Source organism: Rosa rugosa, chromosome 4 (genome assembly GCF_958449725.1).
Source record: "Rosa rugosa chromosome 4, drRosRugo1.1, whole genome shotgun sequence".
Classification (NCBI taxonomy): Eukaryota; Viridiplantae; Streptophyta; class Magnoliopsida; order Rosales; family Rosaceae; genus Rosa; species Rosa rugosa.
In genome coordinates, this window is record NC_084823.1 from 57,001,051 (window position 1) to 57,017,346 (window position 16,296).

The 16,296-nt window shown below is 41.1% G+C and overlaps 3 protein-coding genes and 1 non-coding gene across 4 annotated transcripts; 1 reads left to right on the forward strand and 3 right to left on the reverse strand.

Annotated features, from left to right (window-relative positions):
- Positions 1-2,547: 2,547 nt before the first annotated feature.
- On the reverse strand, positions 2,548-3,321 carry LOC133743195 (probable calcium-binding protein CML27). Its single transcript, XM_062171046.1, has one exon. The coding sequence runs from the start codon at positions 3,259-3,261 to the stop codon at positions 2,767-2,769; it is 495 nt and encodes a 164-aa protein (XP_062027030.1). The 5' UTR covers positions 3,262-3,321; the 3' UTR covers positions 2,548-2,766.
- A 5,876-nt stretch (positions 3,322-9,197) lies between these two features.
- Positions 9,198-11,902, reverse strand: LOC133745127 (pentatricopeptide repeat-containing protein At3g18020). Its single transcript, XM_062173119.1, has one exon. The coding sequence runs from the start codon at positions 11,856-11,858 to the stop codon at positions 9,780-9,782; it is 2,079 nt and encodes a 692-aa protein (XP_062029103.1). The 5' UTR covers positions 11,859-11,902; the 3' UTR covers positions 9,198-9,779.
- Positions 11,903-11,966: 64 nt separating this feature from the next.
- Positions 11,967-12,038, forward strand: TRNAG-UCC (transfer RNA glycine (anticodon UCC)). Its single transcript has one exon. It is a non-coding gene; the product is annotated as a tRNA-Gly (tRNA).
- A 950-nt stretch (positions 12,039-12,988) lies between these two features.
- Positions 12,989-14,437, reverse strand: LOC133743857 (thaumatin-like protein). Its single transcript, XM_062171917.1, has 2 exons — positions 14,167-14,437; positions 12,989-14,064 (listed from the first exon to the last, which is right to left on the reverse strand). The coding sequence occupies exons 1-2, from the start codon at positions 14,237-14,239 to the stop codon at positions 13,379-13,381; spliced, it is 759 nt and encodes a 252-aa protein (XP_062027901.1). The 5' UTR covers positions 14,240-14,437; the 3' UTR covers positions 12,989-13,378.
- Between the last annotated feature and the right edge of the window lie 1,859 nt (positions 14,438-16,296).

Consider the following 16,296-nt stretch of genomic DNA (forward strand, 5'->3'; position numbering starts at 1 on the left):
GTCCGGCTACACTAAGGATGTCCTTAGTTTTTCTTAGGTACGAATTTCCGGTTTTCACCCACTTTCCGATCAAATTTTTACATCTTAACCGTTCAGTTTTTAGGTCCTAATGTATAGATCACCTCTGCAAAATTTCAGCCAAATTGGTGATCATTAAGGCATCCAAAACTGCAAATTACAACAATGTAAACGAACGGTTCCGGTTCGACAGATTCGGTTCGTTCGTGTAAATTGCAGTTTTGGACGCCTTAACGATCACCAAATTGGCTGAAATTTTGCAGAGGTGATCCATACATTAGGACCTAAAAACTGAACGGTTAAAATGTGAAAATGTGATCGGAAAGTGGGTGAAAACAGTAAATCCGTTCCATAAGAAAAACTAAGGACATCCTTACCTGAGAAAAATCCTATATATATATATATATATATATATATATTGTTTAATAAAGAGTCGGTGCTGCTGACCTTAAGCCTTGATTAATGAAATTGTATGTTATATTAGTTGCTGAAATAATTTAATAGTTTGTGATGCTTATTTATCATTCCAAATTCTCTGTATACACAATTGAGATGTGACATTGTGACAATATGTTGGTGAATGGTGATTAGATTCCTTGCCAACACACTGGATCTCACATGTGCCCCTGTAGTGTCAGCCAACATTGGGCCGCTCTGTGCTTACGTAGATATTAAGCTACAAGCATTGGGTTGGGCTTTATAAAAGTAGATATGGGTGATGGGGTAAAGGTGGGGAGTGGATGGGTGTCCAAACGGGCCTGGTTGCCCTCTCCTTCGCTGCCTCCAACTTTCTCATCCCGATCCTTGCCTCCGTCTTCGGTTCATCACCATTGTGCTTTAGTGTTCCATTCCGGTGATGCTAATAGTTGTATGGATCTTCTCTTTCGGGTAATAGTCTCTTGATGGGTTGCTATACTTGTAATGCTTCATGCAATATTAAATGAAATGATTGTCGTTTCTTTGCCCAAAAATATACTCCTCTCTTACACATAATGTGTGAGTCGAAAAGTAAAACGAGATGTGAATCGGACCACCGTTGCTGGTATAGGTTATATCTAGTTAAGCACCCAAGTTTCATCGCCAAAAGTGGTAGGTTTGATGCTCATCTTTCTTTTTTGGGTCGTATATCCTAGAACTAAAAGGAAATTTGTCATCCACAAATATCCAAAACGACTTACCCTATTGAATCTAGTTTCTTGCTGGGTGATCCAGAAAGTCTGATGGGCATGTGCTGATACTTCCAAATTGATGATCCATATTGCAAAGTTTTGTCTTGATAAAGCTCAAAAGATCAACTTTGGGGTCATGATCATCATAAGCAAGAAACGAATGGTAGATGTTATCCAAAAGGCCCAATAAGAAACGAACTATAACCTCCAGTCCTCTACTTCAAATTTGTTATCGAAAAACAGGACCACAATGGTCCCTGAGAATTTCCTTTCCTTGTACGTAACCATGTATGCTTTGCTTCGATTGTTTGAACTTTGAAAGAAGACTAGGTGTCTAGAGTGCCTCATGACACTCCAACTCTCCACTAGGTGTCTTTGATTATAAAAACCTTTCTAAGTTTCTAGTGAAAGTCTCTCTCCTTTTTGGATATAAAAACATTTCTTTACCATCAACAAAACCATAGGGTTTTAAAAAATGACCAGGGATGTTCCCCTGGTCAGTAGGATGATATGGTCAACTACCGTCCGATTTCAATCAGACGGTTGACAGCTCTCTAACTTTTTAAAAGATGAAATCTGTTAACCGTCGAAATCGGACGGTAGTTGACCATATCATCCCTGGTCAGTAGCTGACCAGGGGAACGGCACTCAAAAAATGACTGCCCACATAATTAGGCCGCAAGTTTGGGAAATGACACCTATCTTCACTTTTTCTATTCATTCTCCGCCACATGTTTGACGATTGATGCCACACTATCCTCCAATTTCCAAACACGTACTTTTCCCGTTCAAAAATCCAAACACATACTTTTCCCGTTCAAAAAATCTCAGCCTCACCAAATCCCCCTGCCAACCAATTTGCTCCTCGTCACGTAATGTAGATAAAAACCCTCTTCTCCCCGCACCCATTACTGTCCACCGAAATAGGCATGAAAGTTCAAAATTTAGATTTCAATAACTAGGCGGGATATAAGTGGACCTCTTTTTACTCGTTTAAGATTTTGATTTCAGGGTTTCACTCCTGCTTGGATAATGGATATACACAAACAAAGCGGGGATTTAGTTTTTCTCTTAAACGGAATATGAACTGTAATGAAAACACTTTCAGGCTTGAAATGGATCAGGGCTACTTCCAAATACCACGGCACGGTTGCAATGGAATGGCAGTTTTTGTAAATAAGCTAAAGGAGATGGGTTTTATATAACAGCGTTCAGTCAACCGATAACGCGTCCCCCAACTTCGCCATTACACGATCCCCGAGGCCACAGGTCGCCGCCTTCTGCTCTTTTCCAAAAAAGAAAATAAAAAGAGATCTACATCGCAACAAAATCAAACTCGAACAAATAAAGAAGAATAGAATAGAGAAATAGTGATTTCGCCATAAAACAGATCGATACCATAAAAGTACATGAAGAAAAGGTGCGATTAATCCCTAAGTATATAAAACCCGGTACCACTATTATTTTCATAAAAAGCATTTCCAAGGTTATAAACCCTAATTTCACTTTCACAGATCGAGGATCTAAATTCATCTAAGATTTGACGACTAGTAGCAGACTCACTACCTTGGAAATGAGCTCAGGCGCCGTTAGAGACGGCGCCGCCGTTGCTGGAGTTGTGGCTCATCATCTTCTTGAACTCCTCGAAATTCACATTCCCGTCGCCGTCGGCGTCAACGGACTGGATCATGCGGTTGCAATCCTCAACGGTGCACTTCATCTGAAGCCGGTTGAGGACGAGGTGGAGCTCATCGACGGAGATGAGGCCGTTGCGGTCCTGGTCGTACAGATCGAAGGCCTCCTCGAGCTCGGAGGAGCCGCCGTCGCCGGCCACCCAGAAGGCGTTGAACTCGTCGATGCAGATGAAGCCGTCGCGGTCGGTGTCGAGGTCGACCATCACGCGCTGGAGCTCGTCCTCGGGGACGTTGGAGCCGAGGGCCGCGAGGACGTTGCCGAGCTCGGAGGTTGAGATCTTGCCGTCGCCGTTGGCGTCGAAGCTCTTGAAGACGCGGCGGACCTCGTCGGTCACGATGGGTTTGGCGTCGGCGGTGGTAGGGGTTCCGTTGGAAGCCATGGATTTTCGCTCTGGGTTAATTGGGTTTGTTTGTGATTTGGGAGAGAGAAATGAGGGAGGTGGGTATTTATAGAGGAGGTAACGCGTTGAGAGGGAAACGAATTTACCTATAAAAATGCCGCCAAGAAAGGCGGGGAACATTATAAATGGAAAAAAGATGAGGACGTTAAAAATAATTAAATAATTAAAAAATTTGTATGGGTAGATATTTTTTTCAATGACAAAAGAAAAAAACACGAAACAGCCTTCTCACACAACTAAAATCTAAAAGATCGTGTGATAAGAAGCTTTAGAAGAGCCCATAAGAGGAGAGAAAGTGTCAATAATCAGTCACCACATCAGCGAGAATATTTACCTTTCTCCATACGTGTTTTTAGGAATTGTGATGGAATTGAGAAGACACGAGTAATATCCTGAAGGATCTTTCTGATTCGCCAAGGAGGATTGATTTTGTTAGAAATGTTGTCGATCAGTAATTTAGAATCTCCTAATGTTTCAGCAACAAAGACATATGAACAACTTTTTTTTCTTTTTTTTCTTTTTCAGAGGCAAACTTGGAAAATAAAATGAGTTGACGGAATTTTTTTTTGTTTTAAATTTAGTCAAAAGAATTTAGCAATTAGAAATCTCTGATTTGGTATCAATTGAAAAATAAAAAACAGTTAAAGTTTTTTTTTTTATCGGGAGTGACTGAGTGAAGTAGCAAGTCACCCCAGTTATGTTAGCGAGTTAATAACACACCCATCCAATCAATAGTCGGACCGAGGTCCATAAGAGTATTCCAGCAAAACCAGACTAATCTCCCGCCGCAGGCGTGAACCCAAAAGCCCCTCTAACTGGTGGAAGTTGGGACTCGAACTCTAGACATAGGGATTTCATACTAGGCAGCTCGACCAACCTTACCACACCAGGTGGTTAAAAACAGTTAAAGTTTTGATATTTATGTTAGAATCCGTAATTGGCGGTTAATAACATTAGTATAACTTTCATTAATTGTCTGTCATTTTAAGAGTTGTTCAAAAGGTCAAGAAATTTTCTTCCTTGGAGGATTCAATTCATCTCCATCTTAGATCGAACAACAGGTTTTTCAAATGATGATTTTGGTGTTTTGGTATGATACCACGAAAGTACTCACGCTACTCATTCCAGATGTTTAGGTAAAATATCATTAAATCTCTTGATCATCTCTATTTAGTTGGTCTCATCTAGATGAGCTCGTTTCCGATTAGTATGATGAGATGGTTTATCCTGTGCACTATGCCCGTACGAAATAATTGATGACAAAAATAGGATCCTATAAATGTTGGTATTGGTCTGTCGTTTCACTCTAAAAACATGAATAACGTGTGAATAGATATATAGCATATGCTTGTCAAAATCAGTACCTTCAATATGTTCATGTTGCTGAATACAAGACCTAAAAAAAAAAAGCCTGACAAAATAAATTGACTAAATAAAACTTATTTATACAGTTTGTAAATGTTAGTGATCGACAATGATATTGGTCATATTTTTTTTTTATTTTTTTTTTCAATGATATCGGGCATAGAATTAGTGCCTCTTTTTTTTTTTTTTTTTGAAATAAATTAGTGCCTTTTCTTTTCAACTCAAAAATCGAAAATGAAATTCGAAACGAGTTTCTATGGGGGGACTTGGGCGTGTGGGATAAATGTGGTACGCGGTATGGGGAACGCGGGCGGAAGTTGGGAAGAAAGCGATGGCCTGATGGGGATTGCTCGTACAATTATGGGCACTTCTTTACAATTATATTAGTTACTATTTACAATATATCTACACATTCAAGTAATCTAATGACTTATGTCCAAAATTTTAAAACTTTAAAACACCAAAAAATATCCTACAAGTAGGTGAGATAAAAAAAAATTATAATAAACAAGAGCCTTTCAAAATTGTTGTAGTACATGTCACATGGGGCACGTCGTCGTCGCGCTCAGCAAATTGGGAATACTAAAGGGCAATACGTTTCCCAAAAAAATGGTAGTGAGTAAAGAAATCATTGACTGCCACACTCGGTTTGGACGCGTTATGGTACTGCCAACGAAAGCAACACGTACTTGTATTATGCTGATGTTGACGGAGAATCATATCTCTTCCTGCTATTAAAAAGCAAGACTTCCTGTTTATCCGTTGACTAGGCAAAAATATTATTATGAGTCGAGAAACGGTAGAGGAAGTTCACTCGTTGGGTCATCGAGTCACCTATTATTCATTACTTTTAGTATTTATTTTCACCCTCTGGGTCACCGGCACAGTTTCCAAACTAACCTGGGTGCATGTCACGAAAGTGACCCAGAAAGTGATTTTGGTGACCCAGGTCAGTTTGAAAACTGTGACCGTGACTCAGAGGGTGAAAATAACACTAAAAAACAGTGAATAGTGGGTGACCCGGTGACCCAATGGGTGAACTTGCTCTTAGATTAGTTCATTGCGTGGGTTTATGAGTAGTTTTATAATATAATGACGGATATGAAAGCGTTTGTGTCTGTAACAAGACAGTACTGGAAATTAGAATAACCAAGAAGGAAAACGCAGATTAACTGTAAGACCTCGGAAATTTGTTATTAATTCCTAAATGTTTCCTGGGATTAATAAAATGTTCGTTTGTACGATTTCGTGGTTCGAGGGTGCAGTGCAATTATTTTCGGACGAATAATTATTCGAAGTGCACGTTTTAGGGGGTTACGAAGTTTGACTTTTTATAAGTTTAGATTCTGTGAGAACTTCCTTCACGAAAGTTGTAGAGCGCGTCGATACGAGTTCGTGGACATGTGGAACGCGAGAATCGAAGTTCGTATGAGAAAGTTATGAGCAATTGAAAATTGGGAAAATTCTATAAATATAAGAAAATTTGGGAAATTTGCAAAGAATGACAGAATTTCCAGAACTCCAGAAATCCCTCCCAATTTCGCTCCCACCCAGTTTCGCCCAGCAGACTTCGCCGGCTTCGTTCTCCGCCGTCCGGCCACCATAGGCCGAGATTCTTGTCCCTATCTCTTCGCCTCTGTCCCAACTTCATCTCCGTGAAGTTTCAGGGTGTGGGTAGACCTGTGCACGATGCTACAAGGCTGAGAAGTTGCACGGTGGAGCTACAACAAATCGCCCAAATTCGGGGCTCACCTTTGTCCGGCCATATCTTCTTCTACAGGCCTCTAATCGAGTTGATTCCAAAAGGGATTTTGCTCGATTACAACTTTGTAGAAGATATCGACGGGAAATAACCAACGTGGTAGCCGCTACAAGTAGAAGAACATGCTGCAATCGAGCTGGAAATCACCTCATTTCCCCACCGTCGTTCTCCCTCCTCCGGCCACCTTTTGCCGTGATTCTTGAGGGGATTCTGCACTTCTGGGGATGTAGATCATTTCCCCTAAGGTGGGTTGCAACGATTCGATCTGAGGTGATCAAATTGTGGAGCTTTTGAAACTAGGGTTCATTCGATATGAAAATTTTGTGAGGTAAAATTCGACTCTTTTGGCTTATATTCTGACTTTGTGCTAGTTATGAATGTTTATTAGAGTTGAGATGAAGAACTTTGGTGTTGGAAGTTTTGTCAAATTTTGACTTTGGGCCGGTGGCGGTGCCGCCACTGTGGTGGTGTTTTCCGGCGGTTTCCGGCCACCTTAGGGATGGTTTCTGTTCCTGATTTCGATCTACTCGTCGATACGAGCATTTCGATATATAGTTTGTAATTTTTGGAAATCGTATGAGCATGTTATGAATTTTCCAAGTTTTAGGGTTTTCGGTTCGATCAGTTTTCTATCCGTGAGGATTTGGCCGTCCGATCGACTTGTAGTTTTGATTTGTTGATTGTAGAAGTGTTCTGAAGACGTTGGATGGTCTCGGATGAGGATCCGACTGTTGGATCGTCGTATAATTGTGTTTTGTGAATTTTGTGTTTTGTGTTGTATTGAGTGTGGTCTTGATGTGATTAGGTGATTGACGAAATTGTGTGAGTGGAGTTTGGACGATTTGGTGCTTATCTTGGTTTTGTGTGAAGACGCAGCAGGATATGGAGGTGAGTAAAACTCACGGGGTTTCGGTTGATAAATTAGTTATGTTTTATTTTAGTATATTTTATTGTTAACATGAGAAATTATTTATCAAAATAAATTATTTGTTTTAAAATATATGAACTTGATCGACAACGGTTCATGGGTAAGTTAAAACAAGGTTTTGATATAAAATGATTTTCGAGTAGTTAATTTATAAAATTATAATTGGTATTAGTGGCATCCCTGAGTGGGTGACTACGTATATATATATATATTTACGTGGAATATATATATATATCACATGTCACACCTTCCAGATATAGATATATATATATATATATATATATATATATATATATATATATATATATATATATATAAGGTGTGACATGTGATATGTAGACTTTTGATGATTTATATTGTTGAAAGAGTTATTTGGAGTTGTGATGTGACAATTGTGAGTCAGAAGGTTTTAGTGGTAAACCTGGGTTTATTCTGAGGACCGAAGAGTCTGAAGTTTGAAGGTTACAGTGGTAACCTGGATTTCTATTCTGAGGGCCAAGTGGTCCTAAGTTTGAAGGTTATAGTGGTAACCTAGATTTCTATTATGAGGACCGAAATGTTTGAAGTTTGAAGGTTACAGTGGTAACCTGGATTTCTATCCTGATGACCGAAGGGTCTGAAGTTTGAAGGTTACAGTGGTAACCTGGATTTCTATTCTGAGGACCGAAGGGTCTGAAGTTTGGTCGTAAGGTTGAACCTCGGCAGAGGTGACAGGTTACGATTCAGTTGAGCTCGAGTCTGTGGTAGTTCAGGGAAGGTTTTTGGGGTCTTTCATTTGTGTTTACGTGAGATTTGGATTTCTATGAATTCTATTGTTGAATTTTAGGTAATCTCCTAAACTAAGTTTCTATGCAGGGATTACTATGAATTCTTTTGTTTGTTTTCATGTAATCTGCTGAACTAAGTTATATGCAGGGATTACCGCTTTTTTTATTGTTTGTTTTAAGGTAAATTCCTGAACTAAACTCTATGCATGGATTTATATGATTTCTATTGTTTTCTTTAATTGTAATCTCCTGAACTAAAATTCGACGCAAGGATTACTATAATTTGAATTGAGTGACTTTGGTGATCTCCTGAACTAAACTTTCGATGCAAAGATTACTAATTGTTATCTTTTTTTTTTTTTGACTTTGTCAAGGGGAACCCAAAGGCTTCCTAGGCCCAAGATAAACCCCTTCGGTGCATGTGAAATGCTCCAACTGTGCATTGCAGCACAGTGCCTGGCCACTTTGACAGCTTCGAACCTAGGTTGGCCACTAATTGTTATCTTGTGTGATTGTATGTTTGGTTGTGTTTGTGATCTTAAATATTGTTGCTTTAATTCATCTCACGAATTGAGAAATTATAAGCATGCGTGACGTGAGTCACTTTAATTGAGTTTACTCATACGGGCTGAAAAGCTTACCGGGTTTGTTGTTTACATTCCCGGTGCACTATTCTATGGTGTAGGGGTTATTGTGCAGGTTAAAATATCGATTAATCGTCATCAAAGCTGAGGTGTACATTCGATGGCGTGGACGTGGAAGGGTGCTCTTAGTTTTAAGTCTTCCGCTGGGTAGTGAGCTGTGGTGGGTGTGTTTACTTATTGAATTGTCATTCAGTTTGATTTGTAAACTATCTGTAGTGTAATATGTGACTCTAAAGAACGAGTCGGTATTGACATTGTGAGTTCAGTTTGTTTGTTGCTTAGTTTAAATGAAAATTTTTCTAAGAGTCTTCTTGTGATTGTTTGTTCTCGCGTTTCGGATTTGAATTCCTTTATTCAAATTCGGGGCGTGACATTAACTTTTTCAAGTATTATCGAAAACAATACGTTATTGGGATTTAGATCAGTGTCGCTGTGTCGGTAAGGCAGAGTTGGTTTCAAAAAAACTAATCAGGATGTCGAATCAGTATAGAAAGTTACAAACAGTCTGACGATGTTTCGAACCAGGGCTTAGGTTCTCCAATATATATTTACAATGGAGAAAATTCGAAACCTCATCTACAAATTGCAAGAATCCAACAAAAATGGCACTGCAGACTAAATTTGGAATTAGGAATGAATCCAGATGGGGCTGTTGAGAGACATGCATGCAACTCATACCAGTCAAATCTCTTAACGTTCGGTGTTGATCAGTATACATCAGCCAACAGTTCATGTCGGTAACTTCCCTTCGTCGAAATAAAATCTTCTGAGTTCATTGTACCGTGAGTTCTATTTCATTCTTTAGATGAATCAATGATCTGTTAAAAACTTAACGCAGCAAGTACCTTCTCCTTTGGGCAGTGGGAAACGGACCCTCCATTAAAGGCTTCAACTGTGTTGTTGAGGAAAGCTAGTTCCTTTGCAGTTTCTTATGACCTTTTCACTTCACATGATGCCACCAGGATACCATTATCTCCTCTTTGTGATGGTCCTTCTTTAAGGTGTGCTCCACTATCACATATTTTTCCTGTTCACCTATCCATGCGGCCACTTCCGAATTGCAAAGTTGAAGCCTCATCATCCCCATATTGTTTTCTTGAGTTGCCGTGTAACTTGTCAAGAATCCTCCAAGTTACAGAATCTGGAGCCAGCCCATTTCTTCTCATCTCTCTTACAACTTCATATGCCTCTTTCTTCAGACCTAGTTTGTAAGCAGTGTCGATCACAATGTTGTAACTGAATATATTCGGAGAGACCCCAGAGTCTACAAGTTCGTAAAGGAAATGACATGCCTCATCAAAATTTCCTGAATGGCAAATCCCTTTGATGATGGCTGCATATACAAAATTGTCATGGATCTGTGAGGGCCAAATAACCTCATCCCAGAACCTCTTAGCCTCTTCTAGCTGATCAGACTCACATAACCCATCAATTATAATTGTGTAAGTGGTACTATCAGCAGCCACACCCTCAGTTACCATGCCATTGAAAATCTCCATTGCTTCCCTTCCTTGATTAAGTTTAAACAAACCACGAAGAACAGCATTATATGTCACAACATTAGGGGGAAAACCTTTCTGAGGCATTACATCATGCAACATACCAAGAGCTTCTTGCGTTTTACCAACATTTAACAAACCATTAATGATAGTTGTGAAGGTCACTACATTCGGCGCACAAAATTTTCCAGTCATCATATCATCCAGTACCTTTAAAGCTTCTTCCACTCTCCCCATCTTGCAGAACCCGTTGACAACTATGTTTAGGGTGATCACATCAGGCTGACACTCGGTCTGGAGCATCGAAACAAGCACATTCAAAAGCTCAGTCGTGTTATTAACAAGACATAGAGCCCTCAAATATATATTATACATCCTGGTTTTGTCCACTCTTTCCTTCTTTAACATATATTGAAGAACCTGCCGCGCCTTGTCAACGTCGGATTCTTGGCAAAGACCTTCCACTAGAACCTTGTAAGTGTACTCAGACGGCAAGTAACCAAACTCAATCCCTTCCTCCAACAACTGATAGGCTCTCATACAACCTCCCTCCCCCTCCTTGCTCAGTCCATGAATAATACAATTATACGACGTTATGCGTGGAACAAACCCTCTATGCCTCATGATGTACACAATTCTCGACGCCCCATGATGCCTTCCGGCTTTACAAAGCGAATCTATCATCTGTCCATAAGCAAACTCCTCATTCACACTCTCCCCCTGTGGCCTGTATTCTGCAATACCGAAAACCTCTTGAAAATACCCTTCTCTACACATAGAATCAATCAAATTCGAGAAAGCCGCATTTTTCACAAGTGTGTCATCTTCACCCTTCATTGTGTCCCACAATCTTCCCATCAATTCCATAGCACCCCCAATATCCCGCTTCCGAAGAACGCCACGAATCAACACACTATAAGTCATCGAATTAGGCGCTACACCCCTCTCACACATTTCATCAAACACCTTGTGTGCATTACCCAACTCGCCAACGCCGCAGTACCCGTTAATCAATGTAGTGTAAGAAACCGCGTTGGGGCAATGCCCTCTAATAAGCATGTCAAACAACACTCTGTGAGCCTCACTGGGCCGCCGGAGCGAGCAGAGCTGATCCATCAGACGGTTGTAATTAACCAAAGAGGCAACAAAATCAGGCTTCAGTAGACCCAAGACGCGGAGAACACCCAAGGTGCTGTGCGGGGTTTCCAAATCGAGTAGCCGAGCGATGATGACGTTGCAGGTGCGCTGGTCAGGGACGCAGTCTGAGTCGATGGAGTGGGCGAAGCGGTGGTGGGCTTCTTCGAAGCGGTTGGAGTCGCAGAGGGCGTGGATGATGCTGCAGAGGTTGAGCGGGTTGGGGCGGTAGCCACGGAGGCGGAGGTGGTCGAGGAGGTGGAGGGCTTGGTCGACATTGCGGTGGCGGGTGCAGAGGTCGTGGATGGTTTTGGTCCAGTGTGGTGTGTTGTCTATGCTTATTATTTGGTCGAGCTGGTTTTGGGGTTGTTCGTGGTGAGAGGGTGAGGTGGAGTGTGTGAAGAAGAAGGTGAGAGGGATGGTTAGGGTTTTGGGGGTGATTGGGGTTTTGGTGGATGGGAGAGTTGTGAGGAACATGGCGCATGCATGCTTTTGGTTTTGGCGGAAATGTGTTTTTGAGACTAAACCAATGTTCATAGTGTGCAACAGTTAGAGTTGACGGAAATTGCTTTTTGTTCGAGCATTGCGTTTGTAGTCCAACGGTTAGGATAATTGCCTTCCAAGCAATAGACCCGGGTTCGACTCCCGGCAGACGCATTTTTATTTTTTCTTTTTGGTTCAATTTGATCTTTTTGTACGATCTTGACTTTTTAATGTCTTTAACAAGCCGAGTTTAGGTGTAAGTGTGTAACGGGGGCTTCACGAGCTTTTTGATCATACAAAAACTAAAATGTCTATTAACAAGCCGAGTTTAGGTGTAGTAACAGGGGCATCAAATCTAGTCATATAATTTAATTTGGGTTTTTTGTATGATTTGAAAGTAAAATTTGTATGAACAAACCTGAATTTAGGGGTAATCGCAACAGCAAATATAGCCGAATCAATTTTTCAATATCCGATTCAATTTGAGATTTTGTAAGATCCTTACGTAAAATGTCTATGAAGTCAAGTTTATGTGTAACTGCGGCATCGACCTAGACAAGTTTAGCACGAGTTATTCTTGACAGCTCGAGCTTTTTGTATGATCTAAGAGTAAAATGTCTATTAACATGCCAAATTTAGGTGCAACGGTGGCGTCAAATTTAGCCATGTGATTTAATTAATTTGAGTTTTTTCGTACGATCTAGAAGTAAAAATTTTATGAACAAAGCCGATTTTAGGGGTCACCGTGACAGCAAATCTGGCCAAGTCGGTTTTTCAAAATCCAATTCAATTTGAGATTTTTGTAAGATTCTTAAGTAAAATGTCTATGAAGTCAAATTTAGGTAAGTCTAGCACTGAGTTATTCTTGACACCTCAATGACGAATAAGCAAACAATTTAAATCTTGTAATATGTCTCTTGTTCAATTTGAGTATTGTGTATGATCTCTAAAAGTAAAAAATGCTTATATTTCAAGCAACATTAGTCTTGTTATATGATGAACAAGCCGCATTTGAAATCATGCTTGCATGATCTCTTGGCCGTCATTGCTTTTTCATTTAACCAGTTATTGATGAGCCACACAAATCATGGAAACAATGCACGAATCAAGGGGAAACATGGGCGCACGAATCAAAGAGAGTAGACTAGCACAGTACTGAAAAGCAATATCATAACCTAAAATGGCCGCAAAGTTCAAAAGCTCCTATGATGGCGATCCATGCACGAGGACCTGACCAGGCCCACCCCACCACCCAGCTGTTTCCCTCCATTCTCATTTTGATGATCGATGAACATGGATCATCATACATATAGTACATTCCTAATTAAGAAGTCATTAATTAATTAATTTCGCCCGTCCTTAATTAATTGCACTAATTGGTATCACAGAGATTTGAAATGCGCCCTTCATCTTCTTCATAGCATACTTAAAACAGTAATGGAAGCTACGCAACAGTTGCGAGGTGCAACTAAATCTGAACCGGAACTAAATTAACTGGGATTACTACTAATGAATCAACGACGGCGGTGAGGGCAGAAGGTGACCAAATAGTTTCCGCGGGTGCATGTAGCAATGCTGGTGGGATCATCATAAGCATAAGAATAAGCTCTCGGGCAAGCCGTCTTGAAGATCCGGGAATACGCCGTCGGCTTACACGACTGAGGGCTCCCGAAGCTTCCGGTGCAGCAATACCGAGGCGAGTTGAACGCCGAGCAAGCGCTTTTACAGGCCACCACTTGCCGGTTGTCGTGTGACCGGACTTGTAACCCCACCGGACACATCATGTTCAGGTCGCTGACGCAGCCGGCGTAGCTGCACTTGCCGGAGCCTTTGTAGGGAGTGATGGAGATGGCGAGGTTATATCCATCGACCAGGCTGACATCGTAGAAGTCTTGCTCGTTGCCGAGGGTGATTTCGGCGAGGGTGGCGGGAGGAGTGCCGCCGAGGCCGGAGCAGAAGAGGTTGCCGCCGCAGTCGCCCGTGGCGCAGCGGCCTCGGCCGGAGGCGTCGAAGGCGCAGCCGTGGCGGCCCCAGAAGCGGCCGGACCAGAGAGGAGGGAGGTGGAGGGTGGAGGCCTTGTTGGGCGGGAGAGCGAAGCCGCCTTTGGCGAGGATGGGCTGGCCGGCGCTGGGCTGAATGCCGGGCCAGACCGGGTGGGTGCATTTGTTGATGAAGGTCATTGTGGTGGCGGAGACATCAACTGCAAGTAAAACCAATTCATGCAGAGTGAGTTCATTTTACATTATTAATCTACCTACATTTTAGATTTGATATGAAAATTGTGTTTGTGTCAGAAGCTTACCAATAATGTGGGCAAATAGGAGAGTGGAGAGCAGGAATAGGAGAGTGAGGCTAGGCCTCAGCATTGGAGCCATGGGACAACTACTACTTCAGGACAGGTGAGAAGAAATTGAACTGGGTTCTTCCTTCTTGTTGCAAAGCACCGTCTTGGGTTTTATAAAGAAAAAAGGGAAGGGGCAGAGGGGCCAAGTAAAATAAAGTTAATGCAAAGATTCTTCTATGCACCAGCGGTTGAGATGTGGGGATTTGATTGCAATGGATAATTGGAGGAGACCCTTGATTGAAATTAAACTGGGATCTTTTGAATCACTGTGAATTCCAATGCGATTGAACCAAAGGAGAGTGAAGGAGTGGCAGAGGGCTATGAGCAAGAGGGGAGTGAGTTAGTGAGCAGTAAGTAGTGAGTGAGTGGATGGCTGACAAATGTGCTCAAATTTCAAGGGGATGTCAGAGGGGTCAGTAGTAGGGAGTTTGTCTGCATCCCAGAAAAAAGAAGCCTATACTATAACACATTCACATGTTGGGTCGTACCCTATGAGGCTCTTTAGGAATCAAAAGAGAGAGTGGTGGTGCCCAATCAGTCTTTTATATCTTTGCCCTATTCGATCTGCAATGTTATAATTTGCCCTAGTTCAAAATCAGCAATTTGCAATTTGAGCAACCAAGCTTTTTGCCCTTTTTAATGAAATTATTAAACATTAGGTCTCTGAGATTAGTCAATAGTTGTTAAAAAGGAAACAAGAAAAGGGGTTTGAATTGTTACATTAGAGGAATCCGAGATCGGCTTAATCTAAATTTCTATCGTCTCTTATTACCTGAGCTAACTCTGTCTGTTTGAAACGGAATTTGAATTGATATACATTAATCTTTAATTGATTTGAGTTTGTCTAACCCATGTGAATTGGCCGGTACAATGAAATGTGCTCATCTCTTGGACTCTTTCAGGTTTTTATTCACTCAGAGGGTGCTGTGCTGCCTGCAAAAGAAGAATCTCTGTACGTGTTCATAATTGAGGTCCTCAAATGGAAAAGTAAAAAAATTTAGTTTCTGATCGAAGGTGTCCAAGCATTGGCTCAGGCTCAGGCTCAGGTGGATGGTGCTCCTAAAATCGCATTGTGAAATCAACGGCACAGAATGGCTTTGTTACTGTTTTGAAGTTCAATCTGCGCCTTTGGTACTTCTGCACCAAGAAGCATCACAGTACCTGGACCAAGCTGATTAGGGGTCATCATGGGCCGGGCTAGGGCCGGCCCTACCCTAAATTTTAGGGCTTAGGGTCGGGCCGGGCCGGGCCTAGTCAAAGTCAACAAAATTTAGGGCCGGGTAGGGTCGGGCCGGGGCTTAAATATGCTAACCCTTACCCGCCCGAAAAGCCCGATCTGTTAGGGCCGAAAGGGCCGGATCGGGCCGGCTCTCAAATAGGGCCAAATCGGGCCGAAATGGGCCAAAAAGGGCCTTATTTTGTTTAACAAAAAAAAAAAAACATTATTTTTTTCTTCTCAAAATATGGCTTAATGGTATGTATTGGTGATAAAAGACTCATTGTTTTTTATTGAACATATTTTATATTCATATAATACTTGTAACTTATAACATTTATTAATATTACTTAAGGTGGTTATATTCAATTAACTATCTATATAAATCTCCCAATATTAATTGTTGTGTAACAAAGAAAATAGAAAATAAAGAAAAAAAAACTTATGAAATCAATTACAGAGAAAGAGATAAATTGCATATTATAGAAAAAAGAGAAACGTAATTAAAAAAATAGAAAAAAAAAAATTATGGCTTATTCGGGCGGGCCAAAAATTTCAAAATGGAAATTGATCAATCTGACAATGCTCATGGAGGGTAACAAGCCTAATAAACTAGTTATACTACATTACAAGGCATATAAGGATTATGTGCGATCCAAAAATTTTGAAATGAAAATCGACCAATCTGAAAATTCTCATATGTTTATACAACATTGATAGGTATTGTGTAAAGAAATTAGGCCGATCTGCTGTGAATAAGGCGTCCAACGTAGCGGTCAACGCTTTGCACAAGCAAACTTCCCTAAGGGGAGCGGCACCATGCGCGGACAAACGTTGCGGAATTTTGACATCCGTAAGTAGACCCCCTACCC

Excerpts from the sequence above, each read along its gene's own strand:
- LOC133743857 (XM_062171917.1), bottom strand. The coding sequence starts at position 14,239 with ATGGCTCCAATGCTGAGGCCTAGCCTCACTCTCCTATTCCTGCTCTCC. Across the intron at positions 14,065-14,166 it reads CCTATTTGCCCACATTATTG|TTGATGTCTCCGCCACCACA; the intron begins GTAAGCTTCTGA and ends TTTTACTTGCAG.
- LOC133743195 (XM_062171046.1), bottom strand. The coding sequence starts at position 3,261 with ATGGCTTCCAACGGAACCCCTACCACCGCCGACGCCAAACCCATCGTG.
- LOC133745127 (XM_062173119.1), bottom strand. The coding sequence starts at position 11,858 with ATGTTCCTCACAACTCTCCCATCCACCAAAACCCCAATCACCCCCAAA.